Here is a 27,221-nt window from a genome sequence, read left to right as displayed (position 1 = left end):
GCGCTTTCTGAAAGACTTCTACTGTACTGAAACGTATTCCCCACTGCTGGGTAGTCCATCAGAGTAAATGTAAATGTTATTAAGAAATGATCAGACAGAAGGGGGTTTTCAGGGAATACTGTTAAGTCTTCAGTTTCCATACCATAAGTCAGAACAAGATCTAAGATATGATTAAAGTGGTGGGTGGACTCATTTACATTTTGAGCAAAGCCAATCGAGTCTAACAATAGATTAAATGCAGTGTTGAGGCTGTCATTCTCAGCATCTGTGTGGATGTTAAAATCGCCCACTATAATTATCTTATCTGAGCTAAGCACTAAGTCAGACAAAAGGTCTGAAAATTCACAGAGAAACTCACAGTAACGACCAGGTGGACGATAGATAACAACAAATAAAACTGGTTTTTGGGACTTCCAATTTGGATGGACAAGACTAAGAGTCAAGCTTTCAAATGAATTAAAGCTCTGTCTGGGTGTTGTGTGGGCCGCTGAAGAGGAGGTACTGCTGGCCCACCACCACCAGAGGGCGCCCTGTTTGGAGTGCGGGCTCCAAGCACAAGAGGGCGCCAGACCCAGAGGAGGTGACAGCTGTCACTCATTACTCCAGCTGTCACTCATCTACACCACCATATAAGCCGGACTGCAACTCCACCTCCCCGCCGAGAAATCGACTACCAGTACTAAGGTAATTTCTCTGCTGACTGACACATTGTGTAACCAACTGAACTTCTGTTGCAGCCGTTTTCCTGAAGTGTTTCCTTGTCTGGAGGATTGGCGTTTTGGTGTGTCAGTGACGGCTTCACCTCGCACCCCGTCCCAGATAAGTGGTTGATCAGGAGCTGCACGAGTGTGTGTGATTTGGAGGTGGAGGTGCTCCCTCCTAACGGTGTCTGGACTGTTAATTACTGAGTGTGCGGACTCACACTCACACATCATCTTTCTGTTTTCTGCCAGCAGTACCAGGGTCGACAGCCGAAGACAGAGACCACCTGGGGACTCGGGACTTGGCGGCTCCGGTGTTCTTCAGGCCGTTGGTGGTGGAGGCCGTGTGGGACGCGGCTTCTCTCTCGTCGGGCGTCTTCTATCTTCGAGCCTGCCCACACGTCACCTGGTGTTTATTGACTGTGAACATTAAGACACGTTTCGTTGTGTAATATCACAACATTAAATTGTTACCTTTTGGCTTACTCATTGTCCGTTCATTTGCGCCCCCTGTTGTGGGTCCGTGCTACGACACCTTCATAACACTGGGTTTTTGATTAATTAATAAGCTGGAATGGAAGATTGCTGCTAATCCTCTGCCTCGGCCCGTGCTACGAGTGTTCTGGCAGTTAGTGTGACTCGGGGGTGTTGACTCATTTAAACTAACATATTCGTCCTGCTGTAACCAGGTTTCTGTAAGGCAGAATAAATCAATATGTTGATCAATTATATAATTTACTAACAGGGACTTAGAAGAGAGAGACCTAATGTTTAATAGACCACATTTAACTGTTTTAGTCTGTGGTGCAGTTGAAGGTGCTATATTATTTTTTCTTTTTGAATTTTTATGCTTAAATAGATTTTTGCTGGTTATTGGTAGTCTGGGAGCAGGCACCGTCTCTACAGGGATGGGGTAATGAGGGGATGGCAGGGGGAGAGAAGCTGCAGAGAGGTGTGTAAGACTACAACTCTGCTCCCTGGTCCCAACCCTGGATAGTCACGGTTTGGAGGATTTAAGAAAATTGGCCAGATTTCTAGAAATGAGAGCTGCTCCATCCAAAGTGGGATGGATGCCGTCTCTCCTAACAAGACCAGGTTTTCCCCAGAAGCTTTGCCAATTATCTATGAAGCCCACCTCATTTTTTGGACACCACTCAGACAGCCAGCAATTCAAGGAGAACATGCAGCTAAACATGTCACTCCCGGTCCGATTGGGGAGGGGCCCAGAGAAAACTACAGAGTCCGACATTGTATCTGTTTCCTATTTTCATATTTTATGAATCATTTATGATTCCTCTGCAAGAGGTCATTATTTCTTCCATGCAGGGGTTAACTTTTCATGGTATTGTGATAGGATACAATGCGTTCATCATGATACGCAATGTATCATTCCACTCTATGATCTCTATCTGATTAGAAATGTTTCAGTTTATGTCTCTATGAAATCACAAGAAAGTTTGTTTTTACGTATATTTTTAAGCTCTGTCTTAATGTTTAATCTCTACTTGACAGCTGTTTATGGTGAGATGATTAACTAAACCCTAAATCAACCTGCTACACTTGGATACTTTCACATACCTGGACCTGGACTAGTAAACTGAGAAACCAAATTCATCATGTCAAAGTCTGTCCAAACATTAGATTTGTCATTTCTTTGACTCTGTCTCTGTCCCTGGCTGATCTCAGACCAGTGAGCTGGACGACCTGCTGGACAACCTGCAGAAAGGCACTCAGCACTCGTTGTTCCCGGACCAGCCGCCATCCAAAGGGATGGCCCCCTTGTCCGCGTCCACCTCGATGCCGCCGTCGTCCCCCGTGGAAAAACAGACCCTCGCTGGTGACTTCCTCCAGATGACTGACAGCAGCAGCGGCAGCCCCCCGACCCAGCCCAGGACCTTTATTACCGTCGGTTCTTCAAGTATGTTTGCATGTTTGGATGTCTCTGTCAGCAGCGAGGGCTAATCTGATTACTTGATATTTTAACACTCCAGTAAAGTATCTTTATTTTTAAAAAAGTACATTGAAGAAATTATCATTACAACAGCATTTTGTCAAACTCTGATCTTAAAACATTAACATCGTCCATCAAATTCCAACCAAAGGGGCTTCATAACATTCATTTAACCCTCCAGAATATGTGGAATACCTTGAATATGTGTGAATATGTGAGAATAATTTCATAAAAACACTGAATTTGTGTAGTTAAAAAGACAGTGGTCTCTTCTTGTGTCTCAAGAGGAGGCAGAGTTAGCGTGATTTTTCATGGTTTTTTTTCCTTTTCATTAATTTTATATGCTTTATATGTTGGGTTTTTTAATTCATAAAATAAATAGTTTTTATGACAAACTGTTTAAAGCCAAAGTTGAAAGTTAGTAGAATTTGTTATTATTTACTGGTAAAGTAACCAAAGGATATTGACTCTACGCTCGTAGCCTGGGAACACGTACAGATTCTGGCCACCATACGAGTATGGTAGAAAATAAAGCACCTTAAAATATGTGATTGTAATATACTATTTTAAAAGGTACTGTCTGGACTATTAACCAGTGTAGTTTCAGAGCTTAATACCTGCTCAGCATGGAGACACAGCTGAATCAACATACAGATCACCTCACTGTGGCACAACTAGAAGGCTACAGAGAGTGACGTACACAGAGCGTGACGTACACAGAGAGTGACGTACACAGAGCGTGACGTACACAGAGAGTGACGTACACAGAGAGTGACGTACACAGAGAGTGACGTACACAGAGCGTGACGTACACAGAGAGTGACGTACACAGAGAGTGACGTACACAGAGAGTGACGTACACAGAGCGTGACGTACACAGAGAGTGACGTACACAGAGAGTGACGTACACAGAGAGTGACGTACACAGAGCGTGACGTACACAGAGAGTGACGTACACAGAGAGTGACGTACACAGAGCGTGACGTACACAGAGAGTGACGTACACAGAGAGTGACGTACACAGAGCGTGACGTACACAGAGAGTGACGTACACAGAGAGTGACGTACACAGAGAGTGACGTACACAGAGAGTGACGTACACAGAGAGTGACGTACACAGAGAGTGACGTACACAGAGAGTGACGTACACAGAGAGTGACGTACACAGAGAGTGACGTACACAGAGCGTGACGTACACAGAGAGTGACGTACACAGAGAGTGACGTACACAGAGAGTGACGTACACAGAGAGTGACGTACACAGAGCGTGACGTACACAGAGAGTGACGTACACAGAGCGTGACGTACACAGAGCGTGACGTACACAGAGAGTGACGTACACAGAGAGTGACGTACACAGAGCGTGACGTACACAGAGAGTGACGTACACAGAGAGTGACGTACACAGAGCGTGACGTACACAGAGCGTGACGTACACAGAGAGTGACGTACACAGAGAGTGACGTACACAGAGCGTGACGTACACAGAGAGTGACGTACACAGAGAGTGACGTACACAGAGAGTGACGTACTATGTATGTGCAACATTAATGGACCTGATACCAAATACATTCAAAGAAATAGATGACTAAATAGCAGTGGTGGGCACAGTTCCACTAATCCGCTAACTGCTAATTATTGAAGCTAATGTTTTCATTATCTGATTAGCTTTACAGATAACTTTGAAAAGCATCATCAGACCAATTATCTTCCGATAAATTTTGGTCCGATACTTTTTAGATCGCTAATATGTTTTTACAGGTGAAGTGAATCAAGCATTAACAGCTAAAAACCTTTGTTAAATCTGATATCAAAGATTTCAGCACTTACTTGTTAAAGAGTTTGTAGTCAAAAACAGAATACAACGATTTGCAAATCCTCTTCAACCTATATTCAATTATACACCACAAAGACAAGATATTTAATGTTCAAACGGATAAACTTTATTGTTTTGTGGAAATATTTGTTCATTTTGAAATGGATGCCAACACGTTTCAAAAAAGCTGGGACAGTGGTATGTTTACCACTGTGTTACATCACCTTTCCTTCTAACAACACTCAATAAGCGTTTGGGAACTGAGGACTATAATTGTTGAAGCTTTGTAGGTGGAATTCTTTCCCATTCTTGCTTGATGTACGACTTCAGTTGTTCAACAGTTCGGGTCTCCGTTGTTGTATTTTGCGCTTCATAATGCGCCACACATTTTCAATGGGCGACAGGTCTGGACTGCAGGCAGGCCAGTCTAGTACCTGCACTCTTTTACTATGAAGCCACGCTGTTGTATCACGTGCAGAATGTGACTTGGCATTGTCTTGCTGAAGCAGGGACGTCCCTGAAAAAGACGTTGCTTGGATGGCAGCATGTGTTGCTCCAAAACCTGGATGTATAGTAGTGTTCAGAATAATAATAGTGCTATGTGACTAAAAAGATTAATCCAGGTTTTGAATATATTTCTTATTGTTACATGGGAAACAAGGTACCAGTAGATTCAGTAGATTCTCACAAATCCAACAAGACCAAGCATTCATGATATGCACACTCTTAATGCTATGAAACTGGGCTATTAGTTAAAAAAAAAGTAGAAAAGGGGGTGTTCACAATAATAGTAGCATTGGCTGTTGATGCTACAAACTCAAAACTATTATGTTCAAACTGCTTTTTTAGCAATCCTGTGAATCACTAAACTAGTATTTAGTTGTATAACCATAGTTTTTCATGATTTTTTTCACATCTGCGAGGCATTAATTTTGTTGGTTTGGAACCATGATTTTGCTCAGTTACTAGTGTGCTTGAGGTCATTGTCTTGTTGAAACACCCATTTCAAGGGCATGTCCTCTTCAGCATAAGGCAACATGACCTCTTCAAGTATTTTGACATATCCAAACTGATCCATGATACCTGGTATGCGATATATAGGCCCAACACCATAATAGGAGAAACATGCCCATATCATGATGCTTGCACCACCATGCTTCACTGTCTTCACTGTGAACTGTGGCTTGAATTCAGAGTTTGGGGGTCGTCTCACAAACTGTCTGTGGCCCTTGGACCCAAAAAGAACAATTTTACTCTCATCAGTCCACAAAATATTCCTCCATTTCTCTTTAGGCCAGTTGATGTGTTCTTTGGCAAATTGTAACCTCTTCTGCACATGTCTTTTATTTAACAGAGGGACTTTGCGGGGGATTCTTGCAAATAAATTAGCTTCACACAGGCGTCTTCTAACTGTCACAGCACTTACAGGTAACTCCAGACTGTCTTTGATCATCCTGGAGCTGATCAATGGGTGAGCCTTTGCCATTCTGGTTATTCTTCTATCCATTTTGATGGTTGTTTTCCATTTTCTTCCACGTGTCTCTGGTTTTCATGTCCATTTTAAAGCATTGGAGATCATTGTAGATGAACAACCTATAATTTTTTGCACCTGCGTATAAGTTTTCCCCTCTCCAATCAACTTTTTAATCAAACTACGCTGTTCTTCTGAACAATGTCTTGAATGTCCCATTTTCCTCAGGCTTTCAAAGAGAAAACCATGTTCAACAGGTGCTGGATTCATCCTTAAATAGGGGACACCTGATTCACACCTGTTTGTTCCACAAAATTGATGAACTCACTGACTGAATGCCACACTACTATTATTGTGAACACCCCCTTTTCTACTTTTTTTACTAATAGCCCAATTTCATAGCCTTAAGAGTGTGCATATCATGAATGCTTGGTCTTGTTGGATTTGTGAGAATCTACTGAATCTACTGGTACCTTGTTTCCCATGTAACAATAAGAAATATACTCAAAACCTGGATTAATCTTTTTAGTCATATAGCACTACTATTATTCTGAACACTACTGTGTGTGTGTGTGTGTGTGTGTGTGTATATATATATACATACATACATACATATGTATGTATGTTTGTGTGTATGTATATGTTTGTGTAAATTAAGTAAAGAAACAATCATTGCAGCCCTAGTTTCTGTATAAATCTACACTCTGCATCAAATGTGAGCAAATATACTCATTGTCTGCTTTTCAACAGACTTCCACGTTGCCAGATTGGGACAGCAAAGCCAAGCTGCTCCTCCGGTCAGGAGTCTGTCTCTGGACAGCAGTGCGGGCACTAACCCCAGCACCCCCAGACCCTTCCTGTCATCACACAGGAACAACAGCCCATTCTCGTTGCTGCAGCAAGGCATAATGGCAATTCACACAGGCATGACCAACCAGACAGCAATGGCCAGTGCAGGTGAGAGGAAAAAGGAATTACTTTAGAGCAATACATAGCAGAAGCTCAGGACTGTAGTCTTTGCTTTGACTACTGGTCATGCCACAGCTCTGTGTCCTTGTACGAGACACTTCTCCGGCATTGTCCCCATCCACCCAGCTGTAAGTTGGTACCAGCCTTGGCTGTGGAAGTAACCTTCGATGGACTGGATTCTGTCCAAGGGTAGTTGTAGCCGCTCATTTGCTTCACCGGGGATAAGCAGCCAGACCAGTGGGCCTCGGGGTCGATATCGGATTCACGTAAAATAGACAAACGTTTGTCCAGTATGAATGTTTCTGCATGACTGATCTAAAATGTTACATCCAGATGAATCATAGGACAAAACAAAATTCTATGGCATTCAAGAAAGTTAATGAAAGAACTTTATTTGCATTTTTTTTTAAACCAGGTATGCCAAGTGGTATGTTAGCCCGGAGTTCTGTTCAGCAGGGCTGGAGCCCTCAGGGGCCTTTAGGGGGCACTCCAGGGATACCAATGAACCAAGGGATTGGACCTGGTCGGATGATTCCAAATATGAACACTGTACCATCCACGAGAGTCAGCAGTCAGCCTGGATCCAGACCTATGGGCAGTGGTGAGTAGACCAACTGATTTGCTTGTTGACTTACAGTATGTATTTGCTTCCTTGATTACTTGCTTGCTAATGTGTATGCATGTTTTTTTTTTCATGTCATTGTTTGCTTCTTTGTTTCTTTGTGTGCTTAGTTAGTTACTTACTTGCTTCCTAGTTGCTTCCTTAATTGCTGACTAGTTTAATTGCTGCTTGGTTACATGCTGGTTTAAGTCCTTCTGTCTTACTTTGTTACAAGCATCTTTACATGTTTACTTCTTAACTTATAGCTTCTATTTTTAGTTTGCTCAGTTTGTTGCCTGCTTACTTGCTGACTTGTTTTCTTGTCAGCTCTTATGGAATCTTTACCCGATTGGCAGATTTTGTTTATAGTTTTTCTCCCTGCATTTGTCCAATCAGAGGTAGAGATGGTAAACCCCGCCTACACTCAGCAACAAGCACCGCCTAGTCAATCTGCTCCATGGCCAGATCGAATGATGACTATGGATCACTACGGAAACCAAAACAGGTATTGAGCGAGTCCCAACCAGGAACTCAGAATATGAGTCTTTCAATGCAAATTAGACTTTGACTAATGATACAAATCTTACTGACACATTAAAACTAGTGGTAGAAATTGTCATGATTTAAAAAAAAAAAAAACGTTCAAAAATGTACAGTATAAGTGAGAGGTTTTTGTTTGTTTGGATTCCTGTGATTTATACTCCAGTGCAACTTATGTACTGAAAAAAAATCACACATTTGATGTTGTTATTGCTGCTTTAGGTCTTTCCCAGGAGTTACTGCACTTAACCAAAGAAACTCCAATAATAAAAGTACACGACAACAATGTACAAAAATCCAAAATTAAAGAACTCATTAAAAGAAAGAAAAGAACTGGGCTCATGTTTTATTGTAGTGTTTCCAATGCTGTGGGTCACTAATCTGTGGTCTTCTGCATCAATTAACATCCAATATGTTGTCCATTGTATGTTTATTTGTACATCTTGCTTATTTTTTGGAATTTAAAAGTCCTTATAGTATGCTATGATATTGAATACTTCAGATTTAGCCCTAATGAATCTGATAGAACCCCATGAAAGAATATGACAATGTTAAGGAGACCATGTGGACAGTCAGGTTTTTCAGGATGTAGAACACTCCATCTCAGCTGATCAGGTCAACTTCAGCAGCCCTGCACCACATTTGGGAGCTCTGACCTCGACAAGGGACAGAGGTACCGGAACTCTTGAACCTTCACAGGCTGTTACGATAGGCCTTTATCTTCCAGGCTGCCGCACATCGTCCCGCAGGAGGACGGGGTAGGTTACTGTGGTTTGGGGCATGATGGACAACCAGATGAAGGAGCTCTGATGAACCAGCTGTGCTCGGTGCTGATGGACTTTGAGGGTCTGGAGGAGATCGATAAGATGTTAGGAATCCCCACACTGGCTGGACAGGTGAGGTGTATATTCAGTCCCTGGAGGTTTACTCTGATTTTACCATAAACATGACATTTCACTTCTAATTCCAACAAAGACCAAAATCTTAACCCTAAATTTAAATTTTAATTAGTCTGATCTGGAGGACAAACTGGTAAAAACTACTCAAACATGCAGTGAAGCTAAATTATTTTTCTACATTTCTATTCTTGGCCACTTCCACTTTTTAAACATGTTGATTTTTCTGATTCATGTGCAAACACAGGCTGGTGATCAGCCATCAAAGAGAGGTTTAAATCACTTATTGTGTTATTTGTTTGGTGTTGGTCCAGAATCAAAGTCTTCTGGGAGCTTTTCTCTCTTTGACTTTGACCATTAAAGTTGGCCGTTAAAGCTGCAGTCTGAAGAATTTAGTCCAGTCAGGACTTGGCTCCTGATTAGCCGCAGCCCCATTGGTCATAAATCTGGTTGAATGGGGCAGGTCACCAATCAGTCTGATCTCTTCACATTTTCGCTGAATTTCTTTGGTTCCTAACCAGATTTGAGTGTTTTTTGTTTTCTTCCCACCCTACAGGACCCTCTGTCAGACCAGAACCAGTACCTCAGCTCCTCTGACCCAACGGCTGGTATTCACCCTCCCCACTATAGCCAGCACTACCCTGGACAGTCCGGCTACGGAGGCTTGTCTCTGGATACTGGCTTCCATAACCACGTGGAGCCTCAGCGAATGCCTCCCAGCTACCCTCCTATGATGAGGATGCCTGGAGGACTGGGGTCTCGACCTAGCGGAATGAGGCCAGTGAGTTCCATTCCAGTAGTTCCCTCTCAGCCCAACAACCTGAGGCTCCAGCTGCAGCACAGGCTCCAGGCTCAGGTGGTAGGTGGTACTAAATGTGCTGGTGCTACATTAGTGTGCATTTTGTTTTTGTTTTGTCCCCTTTCTCTGATTGGTCTCCAGGGACTGACAATGTGACAACTACACAAGTTGATTCAGATGTTCACTAATTTCAGATTGACTTACTTTAGGTAATAGCGGTAGTTAGTTTGGTCCCCATGAGGTCATTGAGCCACCCATCAGATTTATCTCACAACCCTTTGGGACGGTCTGTTCTGTTAATTATTACAACTGTGGTTGATGTACAGTTTAACTTGCTGTTGTATTGACTATTATGAAAGCAGTTATCTGACTAAAAACGTGTCATCAGACAATAATACATAATATACATAATAATACATAATGTAATAATACATTTTTTGTATTAATATTGTAATAATTATTTGAACAAAAATATAAAATTAATATATATAACATATATCAATTTAATTTAAAATAAATTACTATTTTCATAATTAATACATCTTTGGAATAATTATTATAATAATACAGTTTTGTTAAGAATTGCAATTATTACAATTATTGTCATAATACAGTAGTGTTCAGAATAATAGTAGTGCTATGTGACTAAAAAGATTAATCCAGGTTTTGAGTATATTTCTTATTGTTACATGGGAAACAAGGTACCAGTAGATTCAGTAGATTCTCACAAATCCAACAAGACCAAGCATTCATGATATGCACACTCTTAAGGCTATGAAATTGGGCTATTAGTAAAAAAAAAGTAGAAAAGGGGGTGTTCACAATAATAGTAGCATCTGCTGTTGATGCTACAAACTCAAAACTAATATGTTCAAACTGCTTTTTTATCAATCCTGTGAATCACTAAACTAGTATTTAGTTGTATAACCACAGTTTTTCATGATTTCTTCACATCTGTGAGGCATTAATTTTGTTGGTTTGGAACCATGATTTTGCTGGTTTACTAGTGTGCTTGAGGTCATTGTCTTGTTGAAACACCCATTTCAAGGGCATGTCCTCTTCAGCATAAGGCAACATGACCTCTTCAAGTATTTTGACATATCCAAACTGATCCATACCACCTGGTATGCAATATATAGGCCCAACACCATAGTAGGAGAAACATGCCCATATCATGATGCTTGCACCACCATGCTTCACTGTCTTCACTGTGAACTGTGGCTTGAATTCAGAGTTTGGGGGTCGTCTCACAAACTGTCTGCAGCCCTTGGACCCAAAAAGAACAAATTTACTCTCATCAGTCCACAAAATATTCCTCCATTTCTCTTTAGGCCAGTTGATGTGTTCTTTGGCAAATTGTAACCTCTTCTGCACATGTCTTTTATTTAACAGAGGGACTTTGTGGGGGATTCTTGCAAATAAATTAGCTTCACACAGGCGTCTTCTAACTGTCACAGCACTTACAGGTAACTCCAGACTGTCTTTGATCATCCTGGAGCTGATCAATGGGTGAGCCTTTGCCATTCTGGTTATTCTTCTATCCATTTTGATAGTTGTTTTCCATTTTCTTCCACATGTCTCTGTTTTTTTTTTTTTTTGTCCATTTTAAAGCATTGGAGATCATTGTAGATGAACAGCCTATAATGTTTTGCACCTGCGTATTTTCCCCTCTCCAATCAACTTTTTAATCAAACTACGCTGTTCTTCTGAACAATGTCTTGAACGTCCTATTTTCCTCAGGCTTTCAAAGAGAAAAGCATGTTCAACAGGTGCTGGCTTCATCCTTAAATAGGGGACACCTGATTCACACCTGTTTGTTCCACAAAATTGACGAACTCACTGACTGAATGCCACACTACTATTATTGTGAACACCCCCTTTTCTACTTTTTTTTACTAATAGCCCAATTTCATAGCCTTAAGAGTGTGCATATCATGAATGCTTGGTCTTGTTGGATTTGTGAGAATCTACTGAATCTACTGGTACCTTGTTTCCCATGTAACAATAAGAAATATACTCAAAACCTGGATTAATCTTTTTAGTCACATAGCACTACTATTATTCTGAACACTACTGTATACACTTTTGTTAAAAATTGTAATGATTGCTGTTAATGTCCTATTTTTGGAATAATTAATGTAATATTAATATAGTTTTAAGAACTGCAATGATTGCAATTGTTGCAATAATTAATATAGTTTTTGAAATAATTATTGTCATAATAGAGTTTTGTTCACTCGCTCATTTTCGACAGCTTACTCCAGTTAAGCGTCACAGGGATAGAGTTTTGTTAAGAGTTATAATTATTTGAATTATTATAATAAGTATGACAGTAGTGACAATTTTTAAATAGATGTTGCAACCACTATTATAAAAGTGCTGCTCTCCCAGTGTGAAATTCCACATCAAATTAGTTTGAATTTTATTTGTTTGATGTTTAAATTGATGAACTGACTCAGTTAACACACATTGATTTGGTTGATTTGTGGCTAACTGTGTAAAAGCGTTATTCAGTTGTCGCTGTGTCGTTTTTAGAGCCGTCAGCCAGTGATTGGCCAGATGAGCAGCGTGTCCAACATGAATCTACCCCTCAGGTCTAACGTACCAAACCAGGTCAGTCCTCTGTCTCTTTGTCCTTACTTATCCTCCTTCTGAGACGGCAAACATTCATAAATTTTTCTGCCGCTTATCCGGGTCCGGTTCTCGGTGGCAGCAGACTGAGCAGCTCATCCCACACTTCTCTATTCTCAGTGCTGTTCCCAAGACAGCTGTGAAATGTATTTTGTTCCACATGCCTCATGTTTATCAGAAGTAATGGTGTGAGAGGATTTTGACTTCTCACCACACCGCCAAATTCATATTGCGGGTCGTTCAGCACGTTGACACCTGGCATTGCATCACAGCTCATTGCGTTTACACAGTTAAAATACTGCAAATGTTCAAATTATTCAGCAATATAACCCAAAGTTTGAAAGTTCTCACAGCTTTGCTCACCGCTTCTCTCATGAGTCGGCGTGTTTTCTCCTCCAGCGAACCCTGAATGCCCAGATGCTGGCCCAGCGTCAGCGCGAGTACCTCAGCAACCACATTCGCCAACGCCAGCAGCAGCAACAAGCGCAGCAGCAACAAGCGCACCAGCAACGTCCCATGATACTACGTACTCAAGACCTCAGTGTACCCAGTGGGGGCCCCGCCCCAATGCCTGCATCAGTGGGCGGGGCTAACCTTCGTTTCTTACAGGGCAGCCATCATCAATTCCCTTACCCGGTGTCCAGCTACGGTACCGGCCTGTCCCCTCCATCTCCTCCCCATCCTCCTCATTTCAGCTCCTCCAGCCCTTTCTCCTCCCCTGTGTCCCCCGGTCCTCATCTGGCTAGCCAGGGCATGATGGGAAATGTAGATGGGCAGTACAGCGGGGTAATCAGTCCACCATCACAGCACAGTGCCTTCCAGTTCACCTGTTCAGGTACAGAGCACAGCGGCGGACAGCCTCAGACAAGGTTTTCCTTTATAACATCAAAAAAAAAAAAAAAATCTACTCCTGGATTGCCCAAGAACTCAGTTTAAAGCAATGAAATCATCACTTTTACAGTAAGCACATTTCTCAGACTGTCCAGAAATATGCAAAGCCAAGAACAATTAATTCAACCAATGTTCAAAAATAGAGAGACAGATGGATATATGTGTTTACAGAAATGTATAGAGATACTAGTTGGATTAATTGTTGCAATCTTGGCATGCAAATTTCTGGAGGGACTGATTTCCAAGTCAGTTTAACCATTAAAGCTACAGTGTGTAAGATTTAGGTGTGTTTATTGGCAAGCATGTAATGTAGCATTCATAATCATCTGTTCATCAGCATATAATTAGCTGCAGCAATGAATCCATGTGTTTTCATGAGCTTAGAATGAGTCCTTCATGTCTCTCTGGGAGCCGCCCCCCTCGTGGAGGCCGCCATGGTGCACCTTCATGTTGATACAGTCAGGAAATTGTACAGTAACGGGATTATAATCAGAGTAGATTTTCAATAGTAAAATAAAATATGGCCAGATTTTGCAGTCATTGTAATTCCGTGACCATAGAAATGCCCGGTAGCCCAAAAGGACCATATTCATGCCGTTTTCCACATCCGGCTAGAAGACTGAAGAATTAGACAAATCAGTTGTTGCTCCCCAATACGCCATCTACTGGTCACTAGTGCAGGCTAACAAGTTTGAGAAACTTAATTTTTGTGAAATGAAGGATCGTACATATTACTGATCACAAGAAGATAAGAGAGCATGAATCCCCATCGCCAAAGAAGCAAAAATGTGATGGATGATGGCATAATGCAGGTCTGCAACATCACGACACCACGAGATGCTTTTTTGATGATACGGTTTATTTTGTGTGTGTGTTTGAGAGCTCGCTGTGTTTGGTTCATAGTTTTTTTATGCAGGCTCAAACCAGTTTACTACATTCTTTGGTCACATTCGCATTTTGAAATCTAGATCAAAACCTGGACTTGACATTTGTTTTTTTTGTTTTGGTGTTACTTTTATTTATTCATTCTTTTTTTTTGTCTGGAACAAAGGCAAAATAACTAAAATGTGATCAGAACATCTCTACTTCAAAATATTGTCATCACTTATTAAAGGTCCCCTACATTATTTATTTATTTTTTGTCTGCCACTAGATGTCAGACGTGCTCTGTCTTCAGGGTCAAAACAATGCTTCCCTTCTCAGCCACTCCTCCTCAACCGTCCTACCTCTGTATCAAGCATAAAGAATGGTCAGACACTTTTAACAGGTCTAACAGACAAGATAAAGCCCTATGTATGTGGAGTCCAGTCTGACCATGTTCTTGCTCAGAGAATGTTTTTTAGCCTGTAAATATATATACACACAGTATATGGATTGATTCCTGAAAAGTCTCTGCTGTTCACTATTGCCATCTAAAAAATTAAACAGCTATGCAGAGAGCAGGGAATACAGTTTCATAGGACAGCACTCACATGCGCTAATCATGCACAGGTGTAAATGTCATGTACTCAGTGTACATGAGTGGCCACACCAGGAATGTAAACAGAGGACAGAAAAGCGCAGAGCACAGAGGGAGTGTTGTCTCATTCTCCACACAGGATGCCATTAAATTATGACATCTTTTTATATAAAATAATTGTTGGAAAGTTTATTAATGTTTAATGTGTCATTGAAGACACTTTTAAGATCAAAGGGCAGGGATCAACTAACTTGGCTTGTATTTGGTTCTTACGAGGTGAATCGTCATCAGGCTTCTTTTCCACTGCAGGAGTGAACCAGCAGGATCCAGCATCAGGTTTTCCATGTGGGGCTGCAGTCTCCCCAAGCTCCCTGTTGTCCCCCAGGATGGCTCAGAGTCACAATCCCATCCTGCCACAGAACCAGAGCCAAATCCAAGCTCAGGGACAAAACCAGGCTCCCTCCAGCTACCAGCTAAGCACCGACCTCAATGGGTGGCCCCAACATTCCAACATGTCCTCCAGTAATGGGTAAAAACTGTTCATGCATTCATATATGAATATTAGTATTAATATATTCATATGCTCACACAGATGTTTGATGTCACACTTGCTGATTTATTCATTTATTATAAAATTTAATTTTCACATGTATTTGATGAGTAAAGTTTCTGTTTTTGAGATTATTTATACGACAAAACTGAACGTTCTGTGCGTCTCCTTCCAGCGTTTACCCCCAGCAGTCACCGTACTCCACACAAGCCAGCGCAGGAATGTACCATGGCGGCAGTGTGAACCCAAGAGTCGCTCTGAGCGCCGGCTCTGGCAGCCTGAACCAGATGTCCGCACAGATGGGCGCTGTGATGCCGGAGCAGGTCAGACAATTTCTCAGAGGATAACGTTCGCTATCGCGCTGCACGAAACGAGCTCTGTTTATTTTGCCCCGTCAGGAAGATTGCTTTGAAAATGATCCACTTTTGGCTCACAGCCAGAAGGTCATGGGTTCTAGCCTGACCTTTCAGACCGCAGCCTAGAGTCATGCAGATTTTTGAACCTTAGAGATGAGCAGTTTTCCTGTTTGATAGGCTCTGCCTCTCACCCGGTGAATGCTGGGATTGGTTCCAACCTCAACACAATAACAAGATGGAATGAGTTCATTTCTCTTTTCTAACACTTTTTGTTTATTTGTGAAAGTTTATACAACCCCACTTCCAATGAAGTTGGGACGTTGTGTAAAATGTAAATAAAAACAGAATGCAATGATTTGCAAATACTCTTCAACGTATTTTCAATTGAATACAAACACAAAGACAAGATAGTTAATGTTCAAACTGATAAACTTTATTGTTTTTGTACAAATATAGCATGATGAATAAATTACATCTGATTTATTTATTTTTTTTTTTTTTAAGAGGGGAATGTGACAGAAAACTACATAACTGAGTTATTGCCAACTTTTTTGTAAAAAAGCAAACAAACAAACAAACTGATTTATTAGTAATTAGGTGGAATGCCTCATACGTACCTCATTGTCCATCATAACTTTGTTGAGATCTGGAGTTGATGATCCATCCACTAAGGGTCAGAGTGGGACTGGAGCCTATACCAGCAGTCATAGGGCGTGAGGCGGGGTTCACCCTGGACAATCTCTAAAATCAGAAAGGTCTTGTCTCAGAGTGATGCTGAAAAACTAATTCATGCATTTATTTCCTCTAGGCTGGACTATTGTAATTCATTATTATCAGGTTGTCCTAAAAGTTCCCTAAAAAGCCTTCAGTTAATTCAAAATGCTGCAGCTAGAGTACTAACGGGGACTAGAAGGAGAGAGCATATCTCACCCATATTGGCCTCTCTTCATTGGCTTCCTGTTAATTCTAGAATAGAATTTAAAATTCTTCTTCTTACTTATAAGGTTTTGAATAATCAGGTCCCATCTTATCTTAGGGACCTCATAGTACCATATCACCCCAATAGAGCGCTTCGCTCTCAGACTGCAGGCTTACTTGTGGTTCCTAGGGTTTGTAAGAGTAGAATGGGAGGCAGAGCCTTCAGCTTTCAGGCTCCTCTCCTGTGGAACCAGCTCCCAATTCAGATCAGGGAGACAGACACCCTCTCTACTTTTAAGATTAGGCTTAAAACTTTCCTTTTTGCTAAAGCTTATAGTTAGGGCTGGATCAGGTGACCCTAAACCATCCCTTAGTTATGCTGCTATAGACGTAGACTGCTGGGGGGTTCCCATGATGCACTGTTTCTTTCTCTTTTTGCTCTGTATGCACCACTCTGCATTTAATCATTAGTGATTGATCTCTGCTCCCCTCCACAGCATGTCTTTTTCCTGGTTCTCTCCCTCAGCCCCAACCAGTCCCAGCAGAAGACTGCCCCTCCCTGAGCCTGGTTCTGCTGGAGGTTTCTTCCTGTTAAAAGGGAGTTTTTCCTTCCCACTGTAGCCAAGTGCTTGCTCACAGGGGGTCGTTTTGACCGTTGGGGTTTTACATAATTATTGTATGGCCTTGCCTTACAATATAAAGCGCCTTGGGGCAACTGTTTGTTGTGATTTGGCGCTATATAAAAAAATTGATTGAAATTGATTGATTGACAAGATGCCAGTCTGTCACAGGGCCACATATAGACAGACAAACATATTCACAGCCCCGCGCACACCTACGGACAATTTAAAGTTTCCAATCCATCTAACCTGCATGTCTTTGGATGTGAGAGGAAGCCGGAGCACCCAGAGGGAACCCACACAAACACGGGCAACATTAAACAGATAAAAAAGTAACATCCACAAGAACACATTATAAACACCAAATACACACATACAGTGGCTTGCAAAAGTATTCAACCCCTTGGTATTTCACACATTTTGTTTATGGCATTTCAAATACAAAAAGTAAATCAGGCTTCTCAATATAAAAATTTCTAAAATTATCTTCCTTAGACTCAAACTAAAAACAAATCTCAACAACTTGATATAAATTAATTAAAACTATAAAAGCCAAGATGATGGGCTCCATAAGTAAAGGGCCCATTTGGTATAATACCTGTAAATAATCAGTTTAATTGCCAGTTTTCTTCAGACAAGTCAGGAGATGGATACATGAACATTTCCAAGTCACTGAATATGTCTTGAACTTTATTTACAGGCTTCTGTTACTGTGATTGGAGAAATTGTGCACAGTGCAAATTCTGCGTTTTGTATCTCTAGTTATACAGCTTCATGATGAAGTGGTATAGACAAGGGTCTTCTTTCACTAAAACATCAAATCTAGGCTTGCATCTCAGATGGACCTTCTGGCAAATTGTAGGTGAACTTTCAGATCTTCTTTGTAAGAAAATCCTCCTCTGCTCCACTTCATCATGAAGCTGTATAACTGGGGATATAAAATCCAAAACATGCACTGTGCACATGTTCTCCAATCACAGCCACAGAAACCTGTAACTTCTTCTGGGTTGTCTGGGTGTCTTGGTGGCTTTGCTCACTGTTCTCCTTCTTGCACAGTCACTCAGTTTTTGAGAACTGTCTACTCCACACAGATTTACCATAGAACGCCATATTGTTTGTATTTTTTTTTAACTGATGTAAATAAAGTCCAAGACATATTCAGTGACATGGAAATGTTTATGTATCCATCCCCTTACTTGTCTGAAGAAAACTGTCAATAAAACTGATTATTTCCAGGTATTATACCAAAGAGGCCCATTACTTATCATCTTGGCTTTTATATTTTTAATAAATTTATATTGGGTTGTAGAGATTTACTTTCAGTTTGAGTTTAAGGAAGATAATTTTAGAAATTGTTATATTGAGAAGCCTGGTTTACTTTTTGTATTTGAAATGCCACAAACAAAATGTGTGAAATACCAAGGGGCAGAATACTTTTGCAAGCCACTATATCAAACCAACAAATGTAGTTAATGAGGTAAGTCCATAAACTAATTGTGAGAAATAGAAAATAAATATGCTCAGCTTTAAGATTCAACAGAAGTGGATATTCTAATATCGACCAGAAAAGTCTTCCACAGAGTAGGAACACGATAAGTAAAGGCTCTACCACAGTCCTCGAGACCACAGAAGGCACATAAGGTTAAAAAAGTTTTTGTCAAATACGTGGGTGCACAACCATGTGGAGCTTTATAAATCAACAGCAAAACCTTAAAATCTACTCTCATCTCAAGATGTCTTTCAAAGTCATCTAGTGAACTGGGTTCTGTATCCGTGAGGGTTGATGATGGTTTGTGACATCAGTTGAATTGAATTTGAATTTATTAGACACTCATGCATAACAGAAATTCACTCGTATACAAACAACCAAACTCATAACAGAAAAGTCAAAGGGGAAAAGAAATATAAGGAAAAAAAATAAACAAAATACATGGTGTCTAAAGGTGTAGGCAGAAGCAACACTTATCAGTGCATACCCCCCCTGTATAAAATCACATAAAACTAGGCATATATGCCTGTCCATAGACATTTATATCCAACACAGTCTGAACAACAGCAGCACATAGCTACAGATAAAAGAAGTCAAATATTTCTCCAGACAGCCTCTCCCCCGCCACCAAAAAAAACAAAACAAAACACAAAGGTTCCAGTATAACAGCATATACATATCTACATAGTTGCAAAGAATAAAGCTTTCTTCTTCTTTTTTAGCTGTTATGACTTTTCCTGTACAGGTGAGCGACAGCAGCCTCATCCTGGAACAGTTGACAGGAAGTAACATGTTGACACAGGATGATGAAGCTAATTCTGTAAGTAAAACACAGTTTGTCTAGTATTTTTCATTGTATGTGTTCTTTCTTGTATGTATGTATTGATCATACAATTTAGCTCATGTAGTGTTATGTGCTTTAATTTTTTTTTTGTAAAAATTCTGAACCTGACAGAAGCAGCTGCCACTGTTATGTGCTGGTCCATTTTAGTTTTTAACCATTGATTTTACTGCGTTATTGCAAGAAGAGGTGAAAAGGTTCCTTTTGTTTTGGTAAGTAGTTTTTGTTGTATGTGCAGATAGGAGTGCGGTGCACCTCTGGGCTCAATGTTAGGACCCTGTTTGTTCTTAATTTTTATGACACAACATGAGCACCTAATTAATGTTTGGAGTGGTCTTTGATTGTTTGGTTCAACATGTGCTACTACATTAACTTTCACATGATTTGGAGTTTATATAATAAAGTGATTCTTTCATAGAATTACTGCTGACCCTGGCTGTGTCTGAGTCTTCATCACCGAACCGACACACTGAGGTATGATCTGCTCTACGGTCAAGGATTGGAAAATGTCATGGACACCGAAACATGCTACACTGTGGCCTCATCCACACTGGTTTTAAGAATTAATGCAAAAACTGAATTTACAGGAAAACTGCAACCTGAACCATCCTGACAGCTAAAGAACGAATGACGGAAAACCAAAGCAGCGCAAATCTGATGATTTACACTTGCCACTGTTGAAAAAAAGAAAAGGTTTTGTGGGTTTGAACAACACTTGGCTGCACAATAACTTTGTAAAGATGAAGACGAGTGGCTTCTGTAAGTAGGGGGTTGATTTTAAGTTACACTGTAATTATCAGGAACAAATAAGCTCATTGTCAGGGAGTTTAACGGATGCTGACAGCCTCATCGAAAACTTTTTCTTTTTAAATTTATTTTGAAGAACCTTTTGACTTCACAATTAAAAATTAATAACTTTATGGACCTGACCTTGACAGTTTATAGTGCGCAGGCTAAAGCACACAGTCCATTTTGGGTGTGTCCAACTCTTTATTTATTACACGGTACGTCATCTGAGCGCAAAGTAAGGTGCGGGGTCCCGACCACTCTGGAGGTTTCCCACCAGCAAACTCACAGAGGACTAAATAATGAAAGTTTTTGTATTTTTTCCATTAGTTTTTACTTTTATTTCCTTCAAAATATTATATTGTGATCAACCATTTTCTTATAAATATTATATATTCAGCAGCATTTAATTACTTAAAACATTTTTAAGGTATTTACCTACTAAATAAAAGTAAGCCTAATGAGAGGGTAAGCCAAAGAAAAATAAGTTAAAATGTAAATACCTAAATTTAAAAATAAAGAAAACTAAAAAAAATACACAGAAATAATAATAATAATAATAAATTAGAAAATGGGGTGGGGGACACATCAGCCATGAGAAAATGACTGAAGAGTTGAAGAACACTGAAAATGCCTTTGGAAAAAAAAAAATATATATATATATAATATTGTTCTTTGAGGCACACACAGCTTGTTTGCCCGTTGTGAACCCGCCTATGTAAGGCACATTGATCCATAAATCCCTGCACGAGACATTTAGAATAGAATAGAAACTTTATTGTCATTGCACATATATACATACAACGAAACTTGTCCTCTGCATTTAACCATCCTAGACACAGTCCAACCACTAGGGGCAGTGGGCAGCCACAGTCCGGCGCCCGGGGACCAACTCCAGATGTAGAAACGTTGCCTTGATCAGGGGCAGAGAAAGGAGCAGACCCTAAATAAGCATGTTGTTGATTGTGGGAGGAAACCAGAGGAAACCCACACAGACACAGGGAGAACATGCAAACTCCACAGAGAAAGGCCGGGAATCAATCCCATGACCTTCTTGCTGTGAGGCACCAGTGCTAACCACTAATCCACTGTGCTGCCATTTGTTGGTCGATGGTGCAGTTCCTTCCTGCTGCCTCACGATGGTGTTGTGCCAATGCTGCACTGAACAAAGTGCATTTTAAGACCAACATACCTGTTAAAAGTGAGCGCTGGGCAGGAAAATGGCAACTGTGTCCGCTGGAATCCAGAAACTTTGCTGCACTGCATGTTGCTCTGTGCAGCCGGTCCAAATCCACACTGGAGGTTCAGAGGTTTTTTTTTTTGTTGTTTTTTTGTTTTTTTTTTACATTTATTGATTGTTGTAGCTCCTTCTGCGCATCGGTCAGGGAAAATGGGAAACTCGCAGAAATCAGAGACGACTGATGCTTCAGTTTCTACAAGTCAAGTTTAATTTAGTTTGTGCTCTGAGGTGAAACTCGTTTCACACTTTCTGTCGAGTCCTGCTGAAATAAAAAAGTGTAATTAATCACATTCATGAACTTGCGGCATGTTTCCGCTCACATGAATGTATTCCCACTAAAGCCACACAACTGCTGTTTGTGACGTCCGAGTGAATGTATTCAGAGAATAAATGAGCTTTACGGTTCCGTATTTGAGCCTGACTGAAAACATGAAATTGATTTTACACTTTTAGAGTTTTGATGAAGTTCTCAAGATTTTTATGACTCAGAAATGGCCATTTCGTTGCTTTAAAGAAAATCTTGTGGTGGCATACATTTTTAATTGCAGATGATCTTTAAATATTCATGCCATTTGTGGCAACCCTGAAATGTGATTGGCTAGATTCAACTCTTTGATGGAAAGCCTGTCGATTATAGTGTGCAAAACCCTGCGTTAGCTGCAACAAAATTTAGCGTTTGCGTTATTAACTGCTGTGATTGGTCAATAATAACGACCGTTTTTCAACATTTTGTCAGGGTGAATGCAGGGGAAGTTGTTGCGTTGTTTTCTTGATGTGGGCTGAGCTTCATATCTTTTAGTCTACGTAGAAAAATGCTGATGATGTCATCACTCCAATTGAGCCTGAATGTTATGTTTTGTTTTTAATCACATAAGCTCGAGCAGTGTGTTTGCATGCGTGTGCTTGTACCCCCTGTAAGGGGGTAAGAGGGCACCCCAGTCAAACAAATCTAAAGACACCTCTGTAAAAGGAGAGTACTTATGCTTCCCTTTGTAACATCCATCAGTTTGGAAGCTTGGACATCTAAAGTTGAAGATGTCAGTTAATTAACATGAAACTGAAAATTTTAACTTGTAAAAGCAAATTCACAATTTTCTTTTCTATTTTGAAATTCTTCTCAGAAGAAAAATGCCAAAACAACAAACTGACAAACAATTACAACAACAAAAAGTCTTATTTATATAGCACATTTCATACATGAGGCAAATCGGCACACTTTATGATAAATAAATAAGATGGCACATAAAAAATGTAAAATATTAAAGTTTGAGGACATGATTTATTAAAAATATTTGTATTGTATAATGATACTAATAATTACTACTGTATGTTTAAATCTTTTGACCGTTTCAGGAATGAAACACTAAAATTAAACATTAGTTTGTTTAAAGAGAGTTTAGTTTTTATGAAAATCCTGACTATTTGAAATATTGTTTTGTTTTCTTTTGTAGCTCTTCTTCAGTCACTCTAAAATATTGTCTCAGCTTCCTGTACTGTAAACCTATATGCTGCAGTAAAGCTTGAACGATTTTACAAAAATGCCCCAAGAAAAGATGTAAGTTATGAAACTTCTCTGGATGTCAGACTCTTTTCAAAGGTTCAATCAGTAAATCTTTTTTCTTTTGGGTTTCACTCATGCGGTTTATATTTTTTGAAAAGGTACTTTTGCATAGTATCTTAGATTTGTAGCTTTGGGTTTGCTGACTAACTGTGAGGTCATTTTGGTGTTTTACTTTGTCATTGGCGTCGTAATTAGACTGACATTTTTTTTTTTACATTTGCTCCTAAGCAGTGACACTTTACTATCTGTCTGATCATTGTATCAATAGAAGTTCACATTAACATTGTTTGCTTTGTGTAACACATGGTTTAAGTGTAAATATATATATATATATATATATTATTATTATTATTATTTTAGTTGCCTAGTCTTGTTGCACCTTGAATTGCGCATAAAGCACCAACAGACCACTGTGGATCTCTGCTGGTGACTCATAGGAATCCCATCACTTTGCATTTTTATAGTCACTTTCATGGGTCCAAAGTTATTCTTCCATGAACTGCCAGAAATGTGGGGAGAAAATAATTTAGTGACCACGCTGAGCCACAGAGATTGTTTAAAAACAGAATATTTCTATTTATTTTTGGTGCTACGTCCGATTAGAAACATATTTACTGCCCATCTGAAGAATATATTTCCAGAATTGTGATGTCATAAAGTGTTTATTCTGAGTTTATTTGACCTGTTGTTTAGATGTCTAGAAAAATTTTCACATTTTTATTGTAAAAGGGAGTGATTATATTAAAACTAAATGAGAATGTAGCAGTTTGACGCTTACACAAGTGTTTGGTTTTTTTTTTTAAATAATCCTTCCTGCTGTGATGTTCATATTAAATGTCTCAGCAGCAACACTGTTTAATACAGATCTGTTTTTTTTTTTATTGTGCAAAATTCACACTTTATAGAATCTGTTGACTCTAATGTTGCATTTGCCAAGTCTGCTGATTAATTTATGGATTGTCTAACTGTAAATAAATTATTTTTATTGAACACAAACTCTGTTTTGATTTCAACTCCCCCCCACCCCCCCGCTGTTACCACGATCATATGCTCATCGCATTCTCACCACCAGTGAACATGCATGCGCTGCCCAGTGCATGACCCTAAACCTGGTCCAGTGCATGTGCAGCCCGATACATGAACCTAAACCTCATCATTGCACATGCCGCCCGGTGCATGACCCTAAACCTCACCCTGTGCTCGACCCAGGACATGGTCCAGTGCACATGCAGTCCGGTGCACGACCCTAAACCTGGTCCGGTGCACGTACAGCCTGGTGACCCTAAAACAGATCCAGTGCATATGCAACTGCTGCAGGACCCTAAACCTGTTTCAGTGCAGTGCTGCCCGGTGCCTGACCCTAAAACTAGTCCAATGCATGTGCTACCTGGTGCAGGAATTTAAACCTCATCCAGTGCATGTGCAGCGTGGTGGACTATCTAATACTTGGTCCAGTTCATGAGTTGCCTGGTGCAAAAACCCTAAATCTAGTTCAATGCATCTGCTACACGACCTTAAACCTCATCCTTTGCACATGTGGCCCGGTCCATGACCCTAAAAACGATCCGGTACATGTGCAACCTGGTGCCTGACCCTAAACCTGGTCCAGTGCACATACAGCCTGGTGACCCTAAAAAAGATCCAGTGCATATGCAACTGCTGCAGGACCCTGAACCTGTTCCAATGCAGTGCTGCCCGCTGCACGACCCTAAAACTGGTCCAGTGCATGTTCCGCCCGCTGCACGACCCTCACAATCTAATCGTAATGCAACAGACTGTTTCAATGCCAAATAAAGCTGTCAGGAAGATATTGTGAAACGTAATACGTATAATATTTACTGAGATAAAGTTAAGATTCTTCAGGTCATGAATGTTCATTGTGTACAAATGAAAATACGTATTTAAATTTTATTAACTCTTAAATCATCAGAGACAATGCAGAAAAAAAAGTTTTACAATACTGTGCAGTTATTGTCATTCAGAAAAGATTTATGCAAAGAAATAAGTGTATGACATGAATTTTTATTTTTAAGTTATTAAAAATGGTCAGTGAGTTAAGGAATTTTGATGGTAACTGTATACAGATAAAAAGCAAAACAGTCTGCAATCTGTAATTAAGTGTAATTTACAAAAAATTAATTAAATCTTGACAATATATACCAAAATTCATTTTTGTTTAACTTTAATAATAATTATATAGCAGGTGTTGATGTAATACTACACTGAAATTAATATGGTGAATATTTAAATGTTTGTTTTATTCATTATTTGTAGTTAACTGCAGTTTTAATATCTTTGTTTTCTTTAAATTGCTATGAGTCTTTGCATTTCTTTATAGACAATTAACACGTGCATATTTATTACATCGGAATTTTAATCTTTTTAGACTCTCACAGTAGTCTATATAAATATTATGAAATTTGAAGGAAATGTAAACTCATAATTAAAATCAGAAACTATTGCAGATATTTTATTAGTCTGATACAGTTACAGGTTTATTTTTGGTTTTCTCTTATTTTTATTACATGGGCATGCAAATGTTTTGGACATGTTTGGGATTTTACTCATTTTTAAACATTCAGGCTTCTACCACTATTCAGATTTCTAAAAGTATCCCTTTTCAATCTATTACTCCTTCAGTATTGTCAGATGTGTCTTGGTGGCTTCCCTCAATTTTTGACACTCTATTTTCTACACAGAACAACTGATTTTGTGTTACTTAATAATCTCTATATAAATGAAGTTCAGTGACTTGGAAATGTTCATCTGCTGACTAATCTAAAGAAAACTGTGAAAGTGATTTAATCGTCTTAGTGAAGTGTTCATATAAATGATTTTTTACTTTTATATTTTTAATTTAATTTATGTCAAATTTTCTAGATTTGTTTTCGCTGTATTTTGAAGAGTATCTTTTCACAAATATTAATATGGAAAAGCCTGTATTATATATTTTTTTTAAAGTTAAACTTTATATAATAATTTATGTACAAAAAAGTTATACTTAAGAAAACTTTAAGATAATTTATTTAAAAAAATAAAAATGTTCCATGCCACTGAATACTCAGTTCCGATTTAGGATTATATAATTTTATTTAATAATATCTTGGTTTTACATTACTTTGTTATCCTTGAAATAATTTTAGAAATTGAATGATACTCAGGCTGATTGAGTTCTGTGTGAGCTCGATGCCTATTGGTCTATCATATGTCAGTCACAAAAAAAGTGCTCCATCATTGGCTCGCTTCTTCTGAGAGGACTGAAGGAGCATAGGAAATTTCGAGATGTCTCCCTCTGGATTTTTGTTTTTGTCTTTTATTCGTCGTCTCTTTCTCCCTCAACAATCCAAACTGTGAGCTAAAGTGTTCACAGAAATATATATATATATAAACGCTTTATTATTATTACAGTATATACAAAGACTGACTGACTGTATTTAGCTGATTCTAGACACACAGCAAAAGTAATGTTTCAATTCAGAAACCAAATGAGCAACTTGTGGAAAAAAAAAAAAAAACTAAGTAAATGTATTTTTCAGTCGGGTTTTACGAAATAAATAAATAAATAACTACATTTGCCCTCGGTGATGACGTAAAACTATTCCAGTAAACCTCTGATCCTGACTTTCCATGATGATGTCATTAAAAGTTTTTTTTTTTTTACTCCTATTTCCTCTTTTATTTAGCATTTCAGTGATTCTACAACCCCTGGCAAAAATTATGGAATCACCGGCCTCGGAGAATGTTCATTCAGTTGTTTAATTTTGTAGAAAAAAAGCAGATCACAGACATGACACAAAACTAAAGTCATTTCAAATGGCAGCTTTCTGGCTTTAAGAAACACTATAAGAAATCAAGAAAAAAAGATTGTGGCAGTCAGTAACGGTTACTTTTTTAGACCAAGCAGAGGAAAAAAATATGGAATCACTCAATTCTGAGGAAAAAATGATGGAATCACCCTGTAAATTTTCATCCCCAAAACTAACACCTGCATCATATCAGATCTGCTCGTTAGTCTGCATCTAAAAAGGAGTGATCACACCTTGGAGAGCTGTTGCACCAAGTGGACTGACATGAATCATGGCTCCAACACGAGAGATGTCAATTGAAACAAAGGAGAGGATTATCAAACTCTTAA

General features: G+C 39.4%; 1 protein-coding gene across 3 annotated transcripts in view; it reads left to right on the top strand.

The window, feature by feature from the left end:
- LOC117521548 (nuclear receptor coactivator 2-like) overlaps positions 1-20,965 on the top strand; it is a 109,621-nt gene extending 88,656 nt beyond the window's left edge. For 2 of the 3 annotated variants that reach the window (XM_034182871.1, XM_034182869.1), the window contains exons 12-23: positions 2,388-2,619; positions 6,690-6,896; positions 7,324-7,509; positions 7,906-8,014; positions 8,777-8,945; positions 9,502-9,804; positions 12,280-12,357; positions 12,775-13,210; positions 15,035-15,254; positions 15,451-15,598; positions 19,404-19,478; positions 19,918-20,965. In XM_034182871.1, the coding sequence (XP_034038762.1) occupies positions 2,388-2,619; positions 6,690-6,896; positions 7,324-7,509; positions 7,906-8,014; positions 8,777-8,945; positions 9,502-9,804; positions 12,280-12,357; positions 12,775-13,210; positions 15,035-15,254; positions 15,451-15,598; positions 19,404-19,478; positions 19,918-19,929 (2,175 nt within the window). In that variant the 3' untranslated portion in view covers positions 19,930-20,965. Of the gene's footprint in view, positions 1-2,387; positions 2,620-6,689; positions 6,897-7,323; positions 7,510-7,905; positions 8,015-8,776; positions 8,946-9,501; positions 9,805-12,279; positions 12,358-12,774; positions 13,211-15,034; positions 15,255-15,447; positions 15,599-19,403; positions 19,479-19,917 lie in introns of all 3 variants that reach the window. The other variant, XM_034182870.1, reaches the window with a different exon arrangement.
- The last annotated feature ends 6,256 nt before the right edge of the window (positions 20,966-27,221 follow it).

The sequence above is a fragment of the Thalassophryne amazonica genome, chromosome 12, assembly GCF_902500255.1.
Source record: "Thalassophryne amazonica chromosome 12, fThaAma1.1, whole genome shotgun sequence".
Taxonomy (NCBI): domain Eukaryota; kingdom Metazoa; phylum Chordata; class Actinopteri; order Batrachoidiformes; family Batrachoididae; genus Thalassophryne; species Thalassophryne amazonica.
The sequence above is the reverse complement of the archived record's forward strand: the minus strand, read 5'-3'. Positions and strand labels throughout refer to the sequence as shown.